Source organism: Rhinolophus sinicus, linkage group LG15, assembly GCF_036562045.2.
Source record: "Rhinolophus sinicus isolate RSC01 linkage group LG15, ASM3656204v1, whole genome shotgun sequence".
Taxonomy (NCBI): domain Eukaryota; kingdom Metazoa; phylum Chordata; class Mammalia; order Chiroptera; family Rhinolophidae; genus Rhinolophus; species Rhinolophus sinicus.
In genome coordinates, this window is record NC_133764.1 from 49,617,461 (window position 1) to 49,639,680 (window position 22,220).

At 49.9% G+C, this 22,220-nt stretch overlaps 1 protein-coding gene and 1 long non-coding RNA gene across 3 annotated transcripts; one reads left to right on the plus strand and one right to left on the minus strand.

Moving 5' to 3' along the window:
* Window positions 1–778: 778 nt before the first annotated feature.
* LOC141568986 (uncharacterized) lies at window positions 779–6,475 on the minus strand. Its single transcript, XR_012492339.1, has 3 exons — window positions 6,400–6,475; window positions 2,938–3,119; window positions 779–1,396 (listed from the first exon to the last, which is right to left on the minus strand). It is a non-coding gene; the product is annotated as an uncharacterized LOC141568986 (long non-coding RNA).
* Window positions 5,830–20,475, plus strand: HROB (homologous recombination factor with OB-fold). 2 transcript variants are annotated; one of them, XM_019752327.2, is made up of 10 exons: window positions 5,837–6,201; window positions 7,168–7,218; window positions 9,682–10,848; window positions 12,101–12,184; window positions 13,559–13,699; window positions 14,293–14,401; window positions 14,599–14,684; window positions 15,046–15,171; window positions 16,542–16,659; window positions 18,614–20,475. In XM_019752327.2, exons 1-10 carry the CDS (start codon window positions 6,199–6,201, stop codon window positions 18,703–18,705), a joined length of 1,977 nt encoding a protein of 658 aa, XP_019607886.2. In that variant the 5' UTR covers window positions 5,837–6,198; the 3' UTR covers window positions 18,706–20,475. The 2 variants fall into 2 exon arrangements, with proteins under 2 accessions (XP_074176660.1, XP_019607886.2); XM_074320559.1 differs by lacking the exon at window positions 18,614–20,475 and having other exon boundaries at window positions 5,830–6,201; window positions 16,542–17,228.
* Window positions 20,476–22,220: the final 1,745 nt, after the last annotated feature.

A 22,220-nucleotide genomic window follows, 5' to 3' on the forward strand; every position in this document is an offset into this window, starting at 1 on the left:
GTGTGAAGGCCTAGCTCGGGCATGGCAAAGGACAAGCCCCACCCTCACCTCCAGCCTTGCTGTTACCACTCCCTGGTTCTGGACCAGCTGAAATGCTATTGGCCATTTCCAGACCAAGCAAGGTACTCAACCTTCCACACCGGAAATGACCTCTGCCCCCACCCTTTCTCACATTCTCACATTGCTGTTTCCAGCTCCTAGGCTCCAAATCCCACTCTCCTAAACTCTGAATTGCCCTGGTGGGGCATGGGGGTGGGGGGTGGGAGGCAGGGTTGCAAGCCCAGATAGCCATCCCTAAGTCTGTTTCCCTGCCAAGAATCTTACAGGAATACTCCAGACTAGGGTTGCCAGAATTAGCAAATAAAAATACAGGATGCCCAGTTAAATTTGAATTTCAGATAAACATGGAATAATTTTATACAGTACTTATATTAAGAGTTCATGACTGTTTAAACTTATGTTATTTATTTTTATACTTATATTTAAAAATTATTCCTTATCTGAAATTCAAATTTAAATGAGTATCTGTATTTTGTCTGGCATTCCTACCTCCTACCCCCAGACCGCAAGATCAGGTTAGAGATTGACCTTAATGGCAGACAGCCCAGCAAGTGGCTTTTCTTAAAAGTTTTTAGATAACTTTAAATATAATTTACATAATATAAAATTTACCCATTTTGAGTGTACAATTCAACATTTTTTATTAAATTTACCAAGTTATACAACCATCACAAAATCCAGTTTTAAAACATTTCATCACCCCAATAAAATGCCCATTTACAGTTAATTACCGTTACCTCCCCTACACATGGCTTTTAAAACATTTAACAAATTAATTACTTTTTCTGCTGTAAAAAGTCAAACTTTTTTTTTTTTATTAAAATTTATTTGGGGCAGCCAGATGGCTCAGCTGGTTAGAGCATGAACTCTAAACAACAGGGTTACTGGTTCGATTCCCACATGGGCCCTGAGCTGCTCCCTCCATAACTAGATTGAAGGACAACGACTTGGAGCTGATGGGCCCTGGAGAAACACACTGTTCTCCAATATTCCCCAATTTAAAAAAAAATAAAAATGTTTTTTTAATTTATTGGGGTGACAATGGTCAACAAAACTACATAGGTTTCAAGTGTACAATTCTATAATACATAATCTATATGTTTCATTATGTGTTCACCACCCAGAGTCAGCTCTCTAGAGTCAGTTCTCCTTCCATCACCATACAAAAAGGTCACACTCTTGGGCCAGCCTGGTGGCTCAGGCGGTTGGAGCTCCGTGCTCCTGACTCCGAAGTCTGCCGGTTCCATTCCCACATGGGCCAGTGGGCTCTCAACCACAAGGTTGCCGGTTCAACTCCTCGAGTCCCGCAAGGAATGGTGGGCTCTGCCCCCTGCAACTAAGATTGAACACGGCACCTTGAGCTGAGCTGCCTCCCAGATGGCTCAGTTGGTTGGAGCGCAGGCTCTCAACCACAAGGTTGCCAGTTCGATTCCTCAAAACCCGCAAGGGATGGTGGACAGCGCCCCCTGCAACTAGCAATGGAAACTGGACCTGGAGGTGAGCTGCGCCCTCCACAACTAAGATTGAGGGGACAACAACTTGACTTGGAAAAAAGTCCTGGAGGTACACACTGTTCCCCAATAAAGTCCTGTTCCCTTTCCCCAATAAAATCTTAAAAAAAAAAAAAAAGTCACAGTCTTAATGTAGAAATTCTAGGGGGGGAATCAGAAAAGTACAAAGAAGTAAATAAAAGCACTCCTAAATCCATAATCCAAGAACAATTATTAATAATTGAGCAAATACTTTTCTAATATTTTTTCCATGCTCATATTTTTTCAAGAAAAAACTGTACACAATATCTTACAATTTGATTTTTCACAAAAATATTCCCATGGTATCAAATCTTCTTTCACATCATTTTCAGTGATTGCATAGTCTGCCATTGTGCTGTTTTACTACAGTTTCTTTATTCAATCCCCTTTTGATGGACATTTGGGTTGCTTCCTATTTTTCACCATTTTAAATAATGTTGTGACGCACATTCTTGCAGCTAAACCTTTGCACACATCAATGATTATTTTCTTAGGATAAATCCTTACTACTGGAGCTGTTTTGTCAAAGGGTTCACACATTTTTAAGGCTTTTGATGATATTTTCTGACCCAGTAAGGGACACCACCATGGGACACAGTTGTCCAAGTCAGAATGCTCAAGTAAGGTTCAATCCAAGAGGAGAAGGCTAATTGATGGAGAGTAGTGGGGAACAGGTAGCTGAGCACAGGTGAAGGAGTACAGAGGAGAGAAGATACCAGGCTCTGAAGATTGTCAGGTACTGGGGACACACTGTGTGGGACTTCCCTGGAAAGCAGAGGAATACTCTTGCCCCCTCCCCACCCCCTCCTCACCACCAGCCATAGGTGCTCCAGGCAGCAGCTTCAGCAACTCCTTTCCCGCAGCCCCCATGTTTGTCTTCATGCTCCTCCCAGCAAGCTGGAAGCCCTTTGCCGAGATCCAGCCAGCTGCAGCCACCCCTGAGTCCCGCCCACCAAGAGAAACGACTGGGTCAGCCTCACTTCCAAAGGCAGACCCTGGCACCCCACCAGGGGTCCAGCCTCCCTGCCCCCACCCCCCAGCCTAGGAGGAAGACCAACTCCGAGAGCCTTGGGCGGTGGGGGTTGGATTTGGGGGCATAGATCTTAAGGTGACTCACATGCCACCGGAGGGGAGAAAGGCTGAGGGGATGAATGGATTGCAAACCAGAGGGAGGGGCTAAGAAGAAGAGCTTTGGTGCCTTGATTCGCCCGCATCAGTTTCTTCCACATCTGCAATGCGTGGGGTTGAACGATCCCACTGGGGGGTTGGAGGGGAGGGCTGGGCGGCTGGCTGACGTTTGCTTCCCGCCTGCTGGGTCGGCCCCAGCAGTTCATGAATGACTCACCTCATTGTCAGGCTGATTCACTGCTCGCCTGGGGACTTAGGGGGTGGGGAGGCGGCAGCAGCCCCCTCTTTACGTCTCACACGCGCGCACACACGCGCATACACGTGCGCACAAACACGTGCGCGTGGGGCTCTAGCGGGTCCATTTATCTGCTGGGGTCAGGATGCCTTAGTCGGATTTCCCTGTTAAGAAGGAGAGGGATGCACGCCACTGGTCAATGAAGAACAAGTCTGAGATTTCCGTGCATAGTCTACCTGTGGCTATCTACGTTCAAATTATTAAAATTCCATCCCTCAGTCTCACTAGCCACATTTCAAGTGCTCAATAGTCACATGTGGCTAGTGGCTGCTCTATTGGACAGTGCAGACAGAAAATATTTCCATCTACACAGAAAGTTTTATCCCACAGTGCTGGTCTACACAGCCTTCATACACACAAAGCCACAGAGACCTCACCTCCCAGAAACACATACCACAATCCTCTAATGCAGCACAAAACACACATTTCATTCCACATACTCACTCAACATGCAACACCCACCCACCAACACAACCACGTAAGATTCTCTGTGTGTACACACTTGCAGTGTATGCCACTGTCCAGACCAAGGCAAATGTCATAGAAGCACATAAACACACGCATCAGTACACCAATTTGCATACAACTATTCATATGATAAAAATACAAATTAGGGCAAAATGCATTTGCAAATATGCTGAAATGAATACAAACTGAAGCCATGTGATTCCCATAACAAATCTCAGCACGTTTGCAAACGCAAGTAGGGGGTAAAGGAACCCACATTGTTGAGCCCCTGCCAACATGCCAAGGCATTGTCCATTTCAATGCATTAATTCATTTACTCTCACAGCAACCCTGTGAAGAAGATGTATTATTCTATTATGATAGATGAGACAACTAAGGTTCAGAGAGGTAAAGTAACTTACCCAAGGTCACACAGCCAGTTAGCAGCAGGGTCAAATATGAACCAAGATTTGTCTAGCCAATGCAGCATGCTATCTCCAAATACACACACACACACACACACACACACACACACACTCCAAGTGTGCTCTCCTTTGTACCTAAGAAAATGAGGCTCCTTATCCAGCAACTGCCTGTACTTGCAGAAGTGAGCATATAGTCGCCCAGTCTCATTTGCACTCCCTCCTGACAAATGGCATTAAGTCATTTCAACAAACGCTTGCTGAGTGTCTTCCATGTGCCAGGTCCCATGCCAAGTGCTGGTTCACAAAAGTAAAAAGCCATAGTTGTTGCCCTGAAGGAGTTAAAAGTCCAGCAGGGAGGTGTGAGGGAAACTTGAAGACAATACAGGGCATACAAGAGACCCAAGCTATCATAGAGGTAGGCCCTAAATGCAGGGCACCGAGGAGAAAGAAACCTGGATCTGTCTGGGACAGTTAAGGAAGGCTTCTTAGAGGAGGCAGCCTGTGACCTGAGGCATGAAGAACGAGTGGAATGGAGAGGAATTCGTATTAACTGAGAGGTTGGTTGAGGATGAGAGGGTGGAAAGCAGATGCCAGGGCATCGCGGGCCCTGGGAATCTTAGATGTCATCCTCTGGTGCCTGGGAAGGATTGAAGAATTATTACAGCAGAAAAATAGATCCCATTTACATGTAGAAAGAATGGACAGAGGGAGGAGATCTTGGACTAGGGAGACCATGCAGGAGGCTACTGCAATAGTCGGGGTAGGAGACAGTAAGGCCTGATGTAGAGTGTAAGGCATCTGGACAAAATGAGGGATGGGGTGGGAATGGAGGGTTAAGGTGTATCCTGGTCCTGAGAAAAGCAAGGCAACAGACTTGTGACCCATGAAAATGTGATAAAAGCCATGGATTCTCTCTCAAAGCAAGGCACATGTGCATAGGCACATGATGTTTTGCATATAATTATAAGGGACTTATATTTCCTGAAGCCCCAGGTTAAAACCCAGTTCCTTGAAATTGGCCTCCATTTGGACATATGGCAGGTAAACTGGTCCACATGAAGCTATGATGGAAGCCATAGGCTGCCCAGGGGTGAACCCAGGCCAAGCCATCTTGGGGAAGAGCTAGGGCTGGCTCAGATCAGATGGTTAAGAACTCGAGTCAGAGACCTTCCTCCTCCCTTTTGAGTGCTTGAAACTATGCAGCCCTAGCTGTCATTCTGACTAGCCCTGTAGTGACAAGCAAAAAGTGAAACTGAGTTAGGACTAAGGGTCATTAACCAGAACCAGCTTTAGTGACAAACACTGGCATTCACTAGGCCCCTCCCTATCTTTCTACACAACTCTCCTGGACTCTATCTTTTGATCTGTGTCTCCCTGACTTGTTTGTGAACTTGAGGGCACAAGGAGTCATTCATTTCTCTATCCCCAGTGTCAATCACAGTGCGTGATACAAGGTAGCTGTTGTGTTATTCAATAAGCTCTATTGTGCATTGTGCTAAGTGCTCGGGATACAAGGTTGAACAAGCTAGACAAGGTCCCTGCCTTCAGGGAGCTCAGATTCTAGTTAGAAAGGCACACAATAAAGATGTAAACCACGACAATTATAAATTATGAAAAGTGAGAAGAAAATAGTTGTGATGGGGGAGGCATGTTACTTGAGAGAATGGGTGACAGGGAAGATCTGAGATCTAACCTGAAACATGAAGGATGAAGAGCCAGACCGATAACATCTTTGCTTAATAAATATGTTGCAAGGATAGATGGATGGATTGATGGATAGATGGACAGACAAACCAACGGGATGGATTATGGTGTGAATGAGAGTCACGTTCAAGTACCTAATCCCTAGTGTATTTAACACAACAGAGGAGGATGGGCATCGTTGGGCCTAATGAGCCCAAGTTTGCCAACCTTGGTCTCACCGGAACGCGTGTTGAACCATCTCGACCCGGGCCAAGGGGCCGCTGGGGGGCGACCGAGAGCCCATCCGTTTCCCTTTAAGGCCGGGGCGGAAGACTGGAGGATGAAGGGCCTTTGGGTCGGCGGGATAGAAATGGGCCCGCCCCTTTAAGAGGGCGGAGAAACTGGAGTGGCGGCGACTTCGAATGCGGCCTAGGGCACCGGCCCTCGGCTTCTCGGCGACCCTCCCTGGGCCTCCGCCCGGCTCGCAGAGACCTCTTCGACCTCGCCCCAGAGACAACGTCTCCCGGACTCCGACCCTCCCGCTCCAGGCCAAGTCCGAGGCCCCGGCGACCCCTTAAGTTGGGGCTTGACCGGCTAACCCTTTGGCTGGAGCCCACCAGCCATCGCCATGGTAATGCCGCGCCCACGGCCGCCGGGCCTTCAGGCCCCGGGGTCGGCTAACTGCCTTCCGGGTTCCAGCCCCTCACCCGTGCGAGTTGCAGGGCCGGGTCAATGTTTAAATGAGAGGTCGGTGAGATAGGAGACCTGGGCTCGAGTCAGGGCTTGGCATGGACGCACCCGGAGACCTGGGAAGGCTTTCTGCACTCACCGCCTTCGGGGCCTGTTTTCTTCCTGTTACCTTCCATCTCTTCTCGGAGAACTCCTGTTCATCCTATCAGGGGCGGGCGGCTCAAACGTCACGCCCCTGAGCCCTCCCCCTGCCCCCCAACCCGTCCACTCTGATCCTTGGACACTTAGGCGTAGGTATCCTAACTGTAGCTCTTGCTGCTCTGGCATCTGGGGTTAGGCACAGCCCTTGGCTCTGAGTTTGATGCACATGTAAGAGCTGGCCACAGCAGCCCTGCTGCTTAGAAAGAAGGAACCATGGATTGGGGCATCCCACCTTCCTGGGACCCTAGCCTTTGGGCATGTCATTAGATAGAAGAAAACTACTGGCTTGGCTTTAGAAACAAGCCCATTGTGCTGGGCATGCTTGGATTTATGGTCCTGTCTTATGTCTGACAAAGGTTCCTCAGGCCAGACCTTTGGATGTTGCAAAATCCCTAGGCCCATGTGCACAGCGCTGAGTTTGAAGAATAACTCATGCTCCCTTTGGCAGCCTTCCCTTTGCCTCCTACCCCCTCTTCCAAGATTAATACAGGCAGATCTCAGTGGATTTCAATCATCTAAGTCTTTAAGTAAATCCCATCTCTTCTCTCATCCCTTATTCCTCCCCCAACACTAGCAAAACAAACAAACCAAAAACAGTACACCTGATGGTCTTGTTAGAATTGGGAAGAAGCAGAGTGAGCACAGAATGTACTTTCAAACAGTAAGTATTTCTCCTCCAACCTAGATTGCTTTGTTTTCCTTTCAGGCGTGCAGTTTGCAGAAGCTATTTGCTGTGGAAGAGGAGTTTGAAGATGAGGTAAGGAAGTGTTGCTGATCAGAGGAGGTCTTAAGATGTAAATACCCAGGCCAGGAACATTGCGGAGCAGTCGGCGCATCTCCTTTTACTTGATATGTACTTTTTTTGTTTTGTCTGTGAGAGGCTGAGAAGTGATGAGAAATGTAAACAACCTACTTAACTGTCTTAGAAACAAATACAAAGCCAGGGAGACGAGCTGCCTGATTGTCATACCTTTAAATTATAAGGGCCCTTGCCTGGAAGCTGTGTAGTGTGGATGATTTGAATCACCTTCTTGATGACACACTTGAGGTGGGAAGAAAGTTTATGGAGAGCCAGAGACAGCACAGTAATTGGATGGCAAGAGGCCTGGGGTCACCAACTGGTTACGTGAGCCAGGGCAAATGATTTCATTCTCTGGCCTTCCATTTTTATCTTCTGCAATATGAGGGGCGTTCTTCTGCCTCAAATGCTCTTCCCTTCTCTTTCCTCAGAAAATGAGGGATTAGATTAGATCTGAAGCTGGTACATTAGAATCACTCCTGTTGAGGTCCTACCACACACCAATTAAATCACAATTTCTGGTGATGGGCCCAGGCAAGGGTATTTCTAACCTCTGGGGGCAGCCGGAGGCCACTGAACTAGAGATCTCCACAGTTCTCTTAGATCCAATAGATATAGTTTCATCTGGGAGGTCCCGGATTGTGACCTCAAATCCTTTTCAGAAAGAGGTAGGATTTAGGTGTATAAAGCCCAAAAAGGTAAATTAACCTGCTTAAGACTATCACCAACATACAGGATGAGGTCTTGGCCCCCTGACACCAATCTAACATACATGGCAACTACTAAACTACATTTATAGAATAAAATTGCTCTATTTTATTAATGACAAGCCATTCAAATCAACCTTCTTTTTCTCTCCCAGTGCTTGGCTGTAAATATCACATTTTAAAGTTTGTCCAGATGCCCAATTGGTGCCGAGTATGAATGCTGCATTAGAGACCCATCTGGCAGCCCCAGCCCCAGACTCCTTTCCCTTGAGGCTTTTGGAACCTGAGGTTTGAAGGGGGGAAATGGCCTTCCTCAGACGTCTCAAAAGTCAGTCTCTGGCTTGTCTCATTCATTGAGGCCCTAGGTCATAGTGACAAGGGCACATATGGGTTCTAGTCCTGGTTCTGTGAAGTTACTTAAGCTCTTTGAGTCTTGGTTTCTGCATTCATAAGACAGGAATAATAACACTACTTATTCATAGGGCTATTGCGAGAATTCATTGAGAGAATTCTGGTAAAATGTTTACGTGGCATCTGGCACCCAGTGAGGTTTCAAATGTTAGATGTTTTTTTATCACTTGGAGATTTGATTGTCATTTTTACAAATAATTCAAAACTGCCAGCTTTGTCAAAGAGATGTGTCTTTGTCTTTCAGCTTTGGAGATGTGTGATTACAGTCTGAAAAAGTGACTGTTCAGTGACCCTCTTGGGTCTTACCAGGTGATGGTAGGACTGCTAGGCTGGTAATGAAATTAAGAGTAAAGGAGTCTGACAGCTCAAGTTTCTGTTCCATGACCAGTTCCTTTCCCCCTTCCCAGGGCAGATGACATCATGTCTGAGAGTGAGCTCTTCCTGAGAAAAGGAATCCATCACCTCCCAGGGTCATCAGGATTTTATGCTGCAGTAATTCTGATACTATTATTATCATTGTCATTATCATTACTGTATTCTAATGTAGTTATGCTGGAATATGCTATTCTCCTGATAATACGCAAAGCAGGAAAAAACCTTTCTCTAACCCAGACAATCCAGTACGGCAGCAGGAGGTGCAGGGGGGAGGGGACCTTCCTGTCAGTTAAATCAGCGGTTCTAACTCAAAATCATCCTCAGAACAGGTCTGTTGCTCTTGAAGGTGTCAGTTTCACTTTGCTTCCCAACTGGAATCCATACTTAATTTAACTTGCCTGAAAAGCTATATTTAAGTTTTGCCTACTAGGCCTCTCTGGCTTACTGAAGGCCACACGCACGCGTGCGTGCATGCATGTGAGTGTGTGTGTGCCGGGGGTGAGGAGTGGGCTGGGGACAAGCAGCGTGACCTGCTGGACAGATCCCTAGTGCACAGGCTGGATACCAGAAAGATAGTTTTCTTGTGACCTTAGATGATTTGTTTGACTCCCTGGTGTGTCTTGGTCCATTTGCTTCTCCTGCTGTTTCCCCCATTACCACCACTGCCCACCCCCACCACACACACCTGAGATTGAAGAAAGAGAGAGAAGCTACCTGAAGACTTAACCTGTGAATGTTTCTGGTAGAAGCCTGGGTGGGCTCATGGGCATGGTCAAAGGTGATGAGAAATTCCACCATTGCCTTTCATGCCTTGGTTTCTTGCTTGTGTGTATCTGCACATAAATACACACCACATGCCTGAAACAATAAAAGCGGTGTATTTCTTGATTTCCAGGTGCCATGACGCACGGTCTCTGCTTCTTTATAGGATTTCTTGTCTGCTGTGGAGGACGCAGAGAACCAGTTTGCAGGCTCACGGCCTATGAATGCTGGATGCCTCAGGCCTGTGTCTTCTAGGCCACAAGAGACCGTGCAGGCACAATCTTCCAGGCATCTGCCATCAAGCCCCACTGCTCCTTCAGAGGCTTCGGGCCTACCAGCCCTGGGACTCCGCCTTCCTACCTCCAGCATGCTCAGGGCTGTCAGGTGTCCACCTTCCCCAGGAACCACCTCCCTAAAGCCTATCTCGACCTCCAGCAGAAGAGTGATGCTGACAGAGGTGCTCAGAGAGCCAGCAAGACCCCTGTCCTCCCACCCACTGCTTACCTTCGAGAGCCAACAGCAGGTGATTGGTGGCTTTGAGGGACCTGAACAAGATGAATTTGATAAGGTCCTGGCAAGCATGGAGCTGGAAGGGCCTGGCATGGAGCTGGAACTTGGAGTTGGCAGTGAAGCCACAGGAATCCTGCCCACCTTACAGCGGAAAGACTCAATATTGGCTAAAAAGGCTCGGGTAGCTGATCTGAGCAGATCTTGCCAAAAGGGGCCCATGCCTGCCCCCCACATAACTAGTATCACGTCAGTTCCTGAACAGAATCAGCCTCCAGATTCTATTGGCCACTGTAGGACTCCACAGCACCATTTGAGACCTGGTGCCACGGGTAACCTTCCTATTCCAACTGCCTCAGCAGTTCCCGCTCAACAACCCCAATGGGAAGTCTCTCCCAAAGGTCCCCCTCTTCAAGCACTCCAGCCTTTCCAAGCTACTGGCAGGCCTATTCAGAGAACTCAAAATCACGGCCCCAGTCAGCCATTCCAATCTCCAAATGCCTGCTTGAGTGGCAAATCTCATTTCCACGGACCACGAACTCCCAACTCAAACTGTTCTACTCCTTCAAGGACTGTCTCTGGCTTTTTCCCTCGGGGGCCTTTACAGCCCCGAGCTCCAATGTCTTCTGTCAAGTCGCCTATCATCACCCCAAAGGGCCCCCATTCCTGTCTGCTTCCCCAAGCAGCTCTGCAGACACCCATAGTCACCAACCACCTGGTGCAGCTCGTCACTGCTGCCAACCGGACACCACAGCGGCCCCCTCGAACTGCCACCCAAGCCAAAACACGCCGCTTCCCTGGCCCCGCAGGGATCCTTCCTCACCAGGTGAGTGACAGCTTCTCTCTGGAAGCAGCCAGAGCCATCCAGGACATTGAGGGGCGAAGGAGAGAAACAGAGTTGCAGCACTGTCCAGTCCCAGAATATCTTCACTCTTGGGGGGAGGAAAGGAAGGAAGTGCAGAAGGGGAGGGTCTTCAAAGCTATGGAAGAATCAGAAGAAGTGGGAAGGAAGAATTGCAGGCTCGGAAAACCACACGTGAGAGGGTGCTTAAGGCTCTGAGAACTGCACAGTTTTCATGTTTGTTGAGCACCTACTGTTTGCTAGCACGGATTGGAAGATTCACTCACTTATATTTGCTAAGGACTTACATGTGTTGGGCAATTTGCTTGGAACTGAGAACATAGAGATTAAAATAGAAATAGTTCCTGTCCTAAGGAGCTTACAGTGTAATAGAAGCAGCAGATGTGAACAAACAATTATACATAAAATGCACAGTGTGAGCAGAGGTCATTCCGTGGGCGCTGGGAGACACTGGGCTCCTTGGGCTTGCTGCGTGGGCTTTGAATGGCTGAGTAGGAGTTGACAGGTGTGTGTGTTGGAAGGCTGGGTTCTGAAGGACATTTCAGCAGTAGGGAGACGGAAGAGTGTGTGCAGGGCACAGAGGTATAAAAGCAGGATGCTCCCGGAGAGCCACAGCACAGTTCACTGTGGCTAATGTGTGGGTCACGTGGGGAAGCTGGGGCTGTGCTGAGAGTTCGGATTTCAGCAGTGGTGGAAGGACAGGATCTATCAAACTAGTCTTGGATCAGATCCCAGATCACTGGACTTTGAGGATCTGGTCTGGTTTTGGTAGGTTCACCCCATCCTCTCATTTTAAAGGTGTTTGAAGCAGTTTCTGCCTGTTAGTTGCTCTTCCCTAGGACTTGAACAGAAATCCGGGGAGGCCATCTGCATTCCACCAGGGCTGGATCTCTATAGGGAAGGGTTAGGGCCCTGAGAAAGGACTTGTGGAAAGCTGTCCCTTCTCATATCGCAGGCCTCTCTATTCAGGTCATTGCCCCTTCAGGAAGCCCTGGGTTTTGCTCCTGGGCCATCTCCAGTTTCCTCACATTCCCAAAGTGTCTTTTTTGAGCTGCCAACGAGGCTCCTGAGATTTCGTTAGGAGAGATGTAATATGTGTTAATTGTTCTGATAGTTTCCTAACTCATTATGTAACCCATACAAGAAGCTGCACTTGTACATAACAGCTGCTGAGCTTGCTCTCGCCTTCTCCTTCTCTCTCCCTCTCCCTTTGTAGCACAGTGGGAAAAATCTGGAGGAGATCATGGTTTCCACGCCCCAGACTCCGACTCATGGTGCTCTGGCGAAATTCCAGACAGAGGTAACTAATTCTGAGCAAATGTTATCTTCCTGGGCATCATTTAAGAGTGAGAGACATCCCTGCGTGTTTTAGGAGTTGAGAATCGGAGTTGAGAACCAGAGTTGAGAACCAGAGTTGATGCTGCTAGGTCTGTTCCCTGGGGTCACTCACCAAAGGGTATTTGGGTAAGGCAGTTTGGGGAGGTGGCAATTTTACTGGTGTAAAGGGAAGGCTATTCTGATGCCAACTGGGCGTTAACCAATGCCATGGGTCCAGCCTTCTTTCCCATCTAAGAAAGAAAGGCCCAGCTAACTCCATCTTTCCTCAGGAGGAGAGTGGAATAAGTATTAGGAAATTGTATCTCAGGAACCCTTCCTCTCAGATTTCTGGGAATTAAGCTGGGAAGGATCTGCCTTCAACTTGCCTCCAGTGGGTTCCCTTTCGGTGGGTGAGACCCAACCCCCTCTTTCCTGGCACTCTGGTTCACCTGCTCTGCCCTGAGATCCCTTTTTACTTTTAATTCTCTCTAGCAGTTTTTCTCTTTGCTGCAGCTCCACAGATCCACCAGTCCATTTGAGATCAAAGCAGTAAATACTCGTCTGGATCAGAGCATTTTCTAATATAAGACGGTTAATGGTTAAAGCCAGGGGCATCTCAGATAAAATGACTAGTTTCAAAATGGCTCAGGCACTCTGGAAGCCTATCAATGTATGTGGGGGCACCCTAGCCTCAAAACTTTTTTTCTCCCCTTTTTCTGCCTCCCCCCCCCCCACCCGCCTGTCTGGTTCAAGCTGTTGTTTCTCAGTCTAGTTGTGTAGGACACAGCTGCTTGGCACATGCGGTATTATGAGGCTTGCGCTACCCCCAGCTGAGGCAGTTGGTTGGCCGCTCTCAGCAGCTCATGGCAGCTCTTGCAGGCTGCCGGCAGCACACGGTAGCCCACGGCAGCCCAGCTCTAAGGAGAGCCATTGTTCACAATCTTAACTGTAGAGGGCACAGCTCACTGACCCATGTGGGAATCGAACCAGTGACCTCGGCATAGGGAACTTGGTGCTCCAACCACCTGAGCCACCAGGTTGGCCCCCAAAACTTGTCAAGTCTAATACAAGAGATAAGCATGGATTGCCTTTTGCTTCAATATAATTAAAGTCAGGACCTGATTTAAAATACAAGAAAATAAAGAGTACCTTTGCTATTGCTGCTAAGTGAAAGATGTGATATGTGACCAGATTTCACATACCGTTTTCTGTCCTTGGAGATAAATGAAAGGAGAAACTGGCAACCGTGCTATAGGAAACTTGCCCTTTCTCTCCCACCTCTCCATCCTGTCTCAGTTGAGGTCTGTAGCAAGGTGGACCCATTAATACAGGCTCCCCCTCTGCTTTGTGGTGCCAGATTGTTACAAGTTCCCAAGCATCGGTGGAGGAGGATTTTGGGCGAGGCCCTTGGCTGACCATGAAATCTGCTCTGGGCCTGGATGAGAGAGACCCCACCTGCTTCCTCTCTACCTACAGCATTGTCATGGTGCTGCGGAAGGTAAGGGTCCTGGATGCTGAGACCCAAAGGGAAGAGCATTATCCCTTTCACTAACCTACTGCCCCCCTTAGGAAAGGGGCTTCTGTTTGCTCCCTCTTACCCCAGGCCTGTTCTGAGCAGCAGTATGAAGTCCCTTTTGTTGTATCTTCCACTCACCTACCTTTTCACTACCATCCACAGCGTTGGGCACAGGCAGAAGGAGAGAGTGGGTTACAGGCATGTCTCTGCACATCCAGGCCTGGATGGGGTGGGGTAAGCACCCTGCTACCTGTCGAGTTCCCCAGAGGTCAAGGGTTGATTGCAGACACGTGTTAGTACATGTTAGCACATATCCCTGCCCGTGGCCTGCCACGATGGAGCGCTATGTAAATACATAGAAAAGAAAGGAGACGGGGAGAGAAATGAAGGATTGCCAGAGGGAGATGGGATGAGCCCTTTAAACTGCCTCTTTGCTCTCCACAAAGGAAGGTCATCACCACACCTGTACTCTGCCCACCCTCCCACCGTCCGTCCCCCCTGATTTGCCCTGGCACACTTGGGAACCTTACAGGCCGGACGTGGCTGGCTCAGCAAATGCCTCTCCTTGTAAGCAGGCAGCCCTGAAGCAGCTGCCCAGGAACAAGGTCCCCAACATGGCAGTGATGATCAAGTCCCTGACTCGGAGCGCAATGGACGCCAGTGTGGTTTTCAAGGATCCCACGGGTGAGGAATTAAGTCCTGGGAGTATCTGATGAGTGGCCTTCATTCAGGTCAGGAGGTGAGGAGGCGTCACGCTCTCCATTTGCAGATGGAAAAATTGAGGCAGTGAGCAGCCCATTTCCCTTGGTCCCAGCCAGGGCCCAAACCAGTCGCTGTGCTGCCCTTGACCCTGAGACTGATGGGCCATGTGGTATTTGCAGGAGAGATGCAGGGCACGGTGCATAGGTTGCTGCTCGAGACGCGCCAGAACGAGCTGAAGCCTGGCTCAGTGCTGCTGCTAAAGCAGGTATGGGGAGCTTCTCTCTACCCTCCTGCCCTGGAGGAGGCCCCCCTGAGTTGTCTGTGTTGCTCCCTTCCCTCCCAGTGCCCTGGCAAAGAGTGGCTGGGCTGGTGCTGGAGCCCGGCTTACTGGAGCTGGGTAAAGGCCTGACTCCCAGTCTTTGGGAGTGGATGGCTATGGGGTGTTGTGCTGTGCTGGGAGGAGGGAAGGGTAAGTGGTTCTGCTCCGGCGCCAGGGCTGGGGCAGGAGTGATTTGTGTGACCCTGGTACAGAGGCCACCAATGGAGAGGCAGGCAGGGGCCAGGTGGCCATCTGACAGCACCTAGTGCTCCATCAGTGCACTGACCTTCCCCTTCCTCGACTCTAGATTGGAGTGTTTTCTCCTTCACTCCGAAACCACTACCTCAACGTGACGCCCAACAACCTGGTCCATATTTACAGCCCAGATTCTGGGGACGGGAATGTCCTCAAGCCGTGTCAGCCCTTCCCCAAGGTAAGAGGAGCAGGATGGAATGGGGACTGGTAGGGCCACTTGCTGCCTGAATCTTCTGGTTTCTTCCCTTCCCCCACCCGAGGAGCAGAGGTATAAAAGGGGCAGTTGACCTGAGCTGAAGAGATGCCTTTGGGGGCAGGGCCGCCTCCTCCTGTCCCTGGTCCAGCCACCTGCCAGATGGCACAGTAATAGGACCTAGAGGAACAGCTGGCTTCTTGATAAGCCCTGAGTGTCTGATGGCAGGCTTGAACATCGGAGAGGGTAGGAGTCACTTGAGAACTAACCAAGTTGAGGGTCCACGGGGGCGGGGGTGTCCTCAGTAAGTGACTGAGGGTCAGATCTGCTACAGGTGGTCGTGCAGAGAACAGGTGAGCTACAAAAGGCCTGTCAGGTGAGCCAGCTCTGTGTCTTCCCTCCTGGCCTCCAGCTCTGCTAGGGGAGGGGGAACCCCCACAGAACTCTGGTGAGGACACCCACTTTGGAAACTGAGGCAGACTGGGCTTCCAGGCAGCTCTACTCCAGGGTGAGAGAGCAGAGCCTGGCCTTGACTTGGCACACAGCGTCCCTTCTGTGGCCACCCCCACCCTTCCTGGGATCCTGCACTGTTGTCATGGTCTGACCCGGGGGTCAGGAGACCTTGGTAATTTGTAATGTGACTTTGGACAAGTCCAGTCTCCTCCCCTGATGTTGCTTCATCTGTAAAATGAGTGGGTTAGACTCAATAACTTCTAGTAAAATTACACCTTTAGCTCTAACTTACTACTTCCATTTCCCCCATCTTTCCCCTTAACCATCCATATTCTCTCAAAAGCACTCCACTTCAAAAATATCATCTTTACATTTTTCTTTTAAATTTCAAGTCATCCATACTCACTGAAAAAAACTGAAATGGTGCAGAATAAAGCAAAACATGAAACTTACTTCTCTACTCCCATTCCCTAGGGTTAACCATGGTTAATGGTTTAGTTACTAATTTTAATTACCTCTTCCCGTTAGTTAGTTTGAGGATTGGTAACAGTTAATTTTTAATCCCAAGCTAACTCCTCAACGTGTTTCGGAATGGCCTCTTCTCTCTGCTCCAGTTATATTGATTCCCTAAAACATCACATACCCACAGAAACAGAAAAGAAAGTCAGCCACAAAGGTTATTTTGTTTCTGTTTCGTGTTTCTAATTATCTGCTGTTCTGGGTGCCTGGCCTTTCAGCTCCCTCCCCTCAGCGTGGGCCTGGGTGACTGGCCCCCACCACACTCCTCCGTCGTATCTTTTCTGGGCCTCCATCTATTCCTTTGTGGTTGTCTGGGTGGTGATAGTACTGTCCAGAGGGGTTTCAGGGGCACAAGCATCGGTAACTGGATCCTCTGTCTCCAGGATCCAGGAAGCTTCCATGGCAGCCTGCAGCATGAGACTGGGAAGCCTGAGAAAGGCCTCAGAACAGCACAGAACCCAGAGGCAGGAGCCTCCCCTGAGGAAGAACTCCCAGAAGCAGGTACGGCAGTTAGCCCACACAGGAGCAGGAGAGGTTCTAGGTTCTCCTGTTTCCTTTTGAATAGCTTAGCCAGATTCTTCTGGCTGCATCTTCTTCCTCCTTCTGTGAATCTTTGGCTCTTATGGAATCACAGAAATCAGATGTGGTGTCTTCTCTGGCAAGGCTGCAGGCCACAGACTAATTCACAGTGTGATAGGGGCCACATGAAGCAAATAGAGCACGATTCACTGGTCTCCGCCATTGCCAGGCCATGTGCTTTAGCCACAAGGAGGAGGTGGGCTGGCACCATCCTTGTGCCACACCATGAGTCTCCTGTGGGCTGATGTCCAGACCACAGAGGCAGATTTCCCCACCCTGACTGAGCTTGGAGGCCCTCCAGGCAGAACTGAGGCATCAAACATCCATGTGGTTAGGATGGGACCACGATACAGACCTGAGAGTCCCAAATACAGACCTCTTAGGGGGAGGCCAAGTTGTCACTCAGAAGACAGCGTCACCCAGGTGAAGTCAACAGTCCACGTCTGGTCCTTGGCTTTCTCATTCCACAAATTCAACCCTGTCCACATGAATCAAATTCACAGTAGACCAAGGCTGAAAAACAAAACCCATTTATTTATATCCTATGAAAAAGTATCTCCCCCTTATGCTGAAATCTTCTCTGGAGCCTTGCACTCTTTCCTTGTAAGTAAGCTTGATGACAAGGTGGCTGGCAGTCACAGAACAAGAGTGAGGAGAGGCCTGTAGACGACTGTGGCTGGTGTCATGTCTCCACTGTAGGGCTACATCTGCCACGCAGGCAGCTGCTCGTGGTGGCTAGACAGGGCTTAGAGACACAAATACTAATTCTTACCCTGAGTCCCAGTTTCCCGATTGCTCGTTTCCCTTCATTTAACATAATGTCTCTCCAAATAGTCACAGCGCAGCTAGTGAGGGGCAACTTTTTTTCGTTATAATCAAATTCCAGTCCTACTTCCCTGGAACAGTGCTGGTCAGCTAATTAAATGTTGAGTCCCCCCAAACTAACCGCTTTCCTTCCAGCAGCAGTGTTTATTGAGTGTTCTTTGCCAGACTGGGAGCGAGGCTCTGCAGGTGTGCTTTCCAGCCTGACTTACTCCTGTGGCTGGCTGCCTGGTCCCATCCATTAAGTGGGAGTTTTCTAGTTGGAATCTGGCATCGGACGGAGCCTGAGGATGGTCACCCTGGCCAAGTGGTTTGACCTCTTTAAACTCTGTTCTTTCGGGGTAAAGTGGGGATTGTAACCGGAACTCCCACGACATGCTCTATGAAGGGGCTCTGAGATGTAAAGGAAGTGATGAGTGTACCGTGTGTGGCCCTGTGCCTGGCACCGAGCAAGCACTCAGTAAGTGTTAGCTGCTGCTGTTAACAGGAATCGGAGCAACAGGGATTACTGAGGTCAGCCTGGTTTCCAAATGCTCAGACATAAGCACCCATCTGAGAACCATAGTCAGGAGCAGTTACCTTCCTTCCCTACACCCACGGAGGCACTTTGGGGGAAAGGATGATGTTTTCTCCCCCTCTTCAGATGAGAAATCAGATTAATGCACTGTGTGATTGTGAACGCATCTAACGGCTTTCCCCAGCCTATTTCTCCCACTGTCCAATGAGAGGGTTGCCCCAGGGGACCCCTGCAGCCTTTCTGCTCAGGCACCGTGCCTCTGGATGGAAGGAGAAGGACCACTGAGGCCCAAGGGGAGCCTCTCTCAGCGGAACGGCCCGGGCATTCTGCCCCTACCTTTTGTGTGTGGATATGTGGGGAGCAGAGGGAAGGTAGAGGTCAGGCCCCCTGGCCCGGGCACTACTGCCCAGGGAGAGCCACCTCCTGACTGTGCAGCCGGGACCAGGCCCTCCGAAAGGGCAGGAGCCTTGGACTGGAGTCATGTGGAGCCCTGATGTTGTCACTCAATCTACTCACCCTCTCTGTTCTCCCCTGCAGATGACCTGGATGGACTCCTGAGTGAGCTCCCTGAGGACTTCTTCTGCGGGATCAGTAGCTGGGACTGCCCCAAGGCAGGGCACCCGCCATGAGCAGGCAGCCTCTGAGCCCCCAAGTGAGGTCTGGTTGTGTGTGATCGTGCCCAAGGGAGAGAGGAAGACCCACATGACTGGGGAATAGGCAAAGCTCTGGCCTGCTGTGGCTGCCTGCGCCCTGGACGCTTTCCTTGAGAGCAGCCTGTCCCTCGTAATCTGCACTGCCGTCACTTTGGATCATGGTTGGTACACCGGAATTCAGCCCAGGACTGGCTCTCCTGCCCTGCTGTCGTCTAAGCCCCGGGGTGCATTGTTCCTTCTGTGACAGGGAAGGTGTGTCACTCTCTCATCTCAGCTTGACTTTAGAGGATGTTGGGCCTGGTTCCTTTCCTCCCTAGTTCCTGGACAGCTGAGGGTCCTAGAGGAGCTGCACCACAGCGGTGGTAACCTGTGCCCCTCCACAGGGAAGGGACACACGCAGACTTGCCCCTGCTTTGTCTCCTGAGGCCTGTAGCTGCCCAGCTCGGCTGTATCCAAGGTTCCCAAGTGCAGGGGCAGAGGAGTGGCTGTGGCACTTTGTTCTGAAATAAGGCAGCCACTTGCTTCACTGCCTCCCCCCCTTTCACCCTCACTGCTGCTTATCCTGCTCGCCCTGCCAGTGGTGCTTTGACCCGGGCAGAGCCAAGCTACTCATTCTCATTCATTCATTCTCTGTCTCTCTCTCCCTCCCCACTTCCCCTTTCTCTTTCAACTTTTCCTTTTAGACAGTTTTAGATTTACAGAATTATTACGAAGCTGTTACAGAGAGTTCCCATGATACCCCACATTCGGCTTTCGCTATTCTTACCATCTTACGTCAGTATGATGTCACAATTAGAGAATCAGTACTGATATATGAATATTAACTGAACACCATACTTTATTCAGATTTACTGTTTTCCCCCGATGTCCTTTCTCTGTTCCAGGATCCCATGTTCCATTTAGTCATCGTGTCTCTTTAGGCTCCTCTTGGCTGTCACCATGTGTCAGACTTTCCTTGTATTTTATGACCTTGGCAACTTTGAGGAGTATGGCTGAGGCATGTTGTAGGATGCCCCTCTATTGGAATTTGTCTGATGTTTCTCATGATTATGTGTTTTGGGAGGAAGGCCACAGAGATAAGGTGCTATCGACATGACATTGATGACCTTGATCACCTGGCTGAGGTCAGGTTTGTCAGGTTCTTCCGCTGTAAAGTTACTCTTTATTCCCCTCCCTTTCCCTACTGTCCTCTTTGTACGGAAGTCACTGTGTGTAGCCCACACGTAAGGCATGAGGAGCTATGTTCCACCTCCTGAAGGGCAGAATATCCACATAGATTATTTGGAATTCTTCTGCACGGGAGATTGGTCTGCTCTCCCTCGTTTTTTTAAATTCAGTTATTCATTTATGTCAGTATGGACTCATGGGTATTTATTTTATGCTTTGGGTTCTAATCCAATACTACTTTATTTATTTTGATGCCAAGTGACAACTGTTGCTTCTCTGTACCACCTTTCAAACCACAGTTGGACAAGGGGCATGGGTGAGGTGTAAAAGGTTTAATTACACCAAGTTGGCAACTTTGTTTTTCTTCTCTGGAACTGGTGGGAAGAAAGGAAGTTTCTCCCAACTCATGGATGAGGGGTATGTGGGTTAACGACCCCAGTTTGACCACCAGCCTCCCCTGCCTCAGCCTGTCTTCAATAAGCAGCTGCGTCGGGGCCTCCTACGGGCTTCGTACTCGCGGAAGCGTTCATCTCCCTTTTCCCAAAGAGGATGGCCCATGGATCCCAGTCTCAAGGCTGAAGTGAGCAAGTGCTTGCAGAACTCCATGCTCAGCTGGCTGCTGGTTGCAGTGGGGCCCTGTTCTAGAAGGCTTCTGTGTTCCAAGCCCAGGAGCAAGAAAGGGCTAATTCATCAACACCCTTGCCGCTTCACGTTCCCATTTGGTCTTCCGACCTGAGCAGACCATGCACTTCTTTCTCTTCTACCCACTGCTGACTCCCCCACTCTGCCTGGGCCATGCCGTCTTCCTATACATAAACCACCCCATGTCCCTGGCCTGCAGTGCCCTTTCCCCCTCAACACCCTGGAGACCTGGTTGCTGCTGCTCACGGTCCTGACCAATACCCTGGGTTCTTGTGTACTTCATTGCTGCACAGGTTCTGAGCTCCAAGAAGGCAGGCTGGGTGTCCACTCACCTGGCACTGCTCCTGCCAGTAGACCTGGGCTCCCTGTGGGATCGTGTGGGTTGAAGTAAAGGCCTCAGGAAGTTAATGCTAAGGACAGTTTTCTGCCCTCAGGAAGTTAAGGCTAAGGACAGGAAACAGAACACATGGTCTCTCTGGGGCTGAGCTGTAGTCAGAGCACCTTTAGGCCTGCGTGACAAGAAGGCTGCAGAGAGGCTGGGCCCACGGGCCATGACTATTATGTGCCTCGGAGGTGGGGGACGCCTACCTTGTCTTGGCCCCTACTGGGCCTTGCCAGCTCCTAACCCTGGGAACCCAGCTGTGGGTGCTCAGCCAAGCCGTTGGCGGGGCAATTAAAGCACTGAATGGGTTCCAACAGGGTTAATCACAGCTGCGTTTATAGAGGCGCCTTTCTCTGAGGATCTCCAAGCCCTCGTTGTGCATGATCTCATTCCTCCTCTGGGATCCCCCACCCTGGAATACCACCAAGAAGCTGGGGCCGCAGTGGGTGAACAGCAGGGGAAGGGCAGTGCCGGAAACAGCCCAGGCTGCTGCCACCCACTTGGTCAAACCGAGTGTTTGCTCTGGCAGAGGACAGGGGCCCTCAGTCAATGCACTACACATAAGAGGCCAGCCTACTAGGCGCCAAGTGCTCCTAAACACCATGTCAAGACCTACTATGTGCCAGAAACCCAACTGCACAAATTGAGAGCCTCCTCGGAGCCCACATCCGCACAGCCAACTGTCGGATCCAGTGCACTGGGAGAGGTGCTTTACAAAGGGCACGGATTGGGTGTGGCTGGCACTGGACAGAGGGGGACCTGGGCTGCTGCAGGGATGTCTCCCAGAGCAGGTGACCTTTGGGGTGGACTTTGAGGAATGAGTCAGAAGGGAATGGCGGGGAAGTGTGAGGACCCATGATGAGAATGCTGTGTGACATGAGGCCAAGCCAAGGAACGGGGGTTTAGTTGGAGAAGGCAGGTGTCAGAGTCAGCAGAAGTTTTCAAGCTATCGTGTCTCCCCGAAAATAAGACTTACCCGGAAAAGAAGCCCTAGCATGATTTTTCAGGAGTACATCCGCTGAACACAAGCCCTAATGCATCTTTTGGAGCAAAAATTAATATAAGACCCTGTCGTGCGGGGTATCAAGTGGGGTCTCTGCTCCCGCTCCCTGCACAAGAATGCAGGACATGGTGACGCCACAAAGGGAACACCCACAGAGCCACAGTCAGGGGAGTCATACTACTATATTCTCGCTGGTGGCTGGGTTGGAGACACAGGAAGCAGGAGCCACACAATTCTCAACCCTCACTGCGCCGCTCGCAGGCTCAGCCACCATCTCCTTGCTAGCCCCCATTTTTT

Excerpts from the sequence above, each read along its gene's own strand:
- HROB (XM_074320559.1), top strand. Across the intron at positions 7,219-9,681 it reads AAGAGGAGTTTGAAGATGAG|GATTTCTTGTCTGCTGTGGA; the intron begins GTAAGGAAGTGT and ends GCTTCTTTATAG. Across the intron at positions 14,685-15,045 it reads CAGTGCTGCTGCTAAAGCAG|ATTGGAGTGTTTTCTCCTTC; the intron begins GTATGGGGAGCT and ends CCTCGACTCTAG.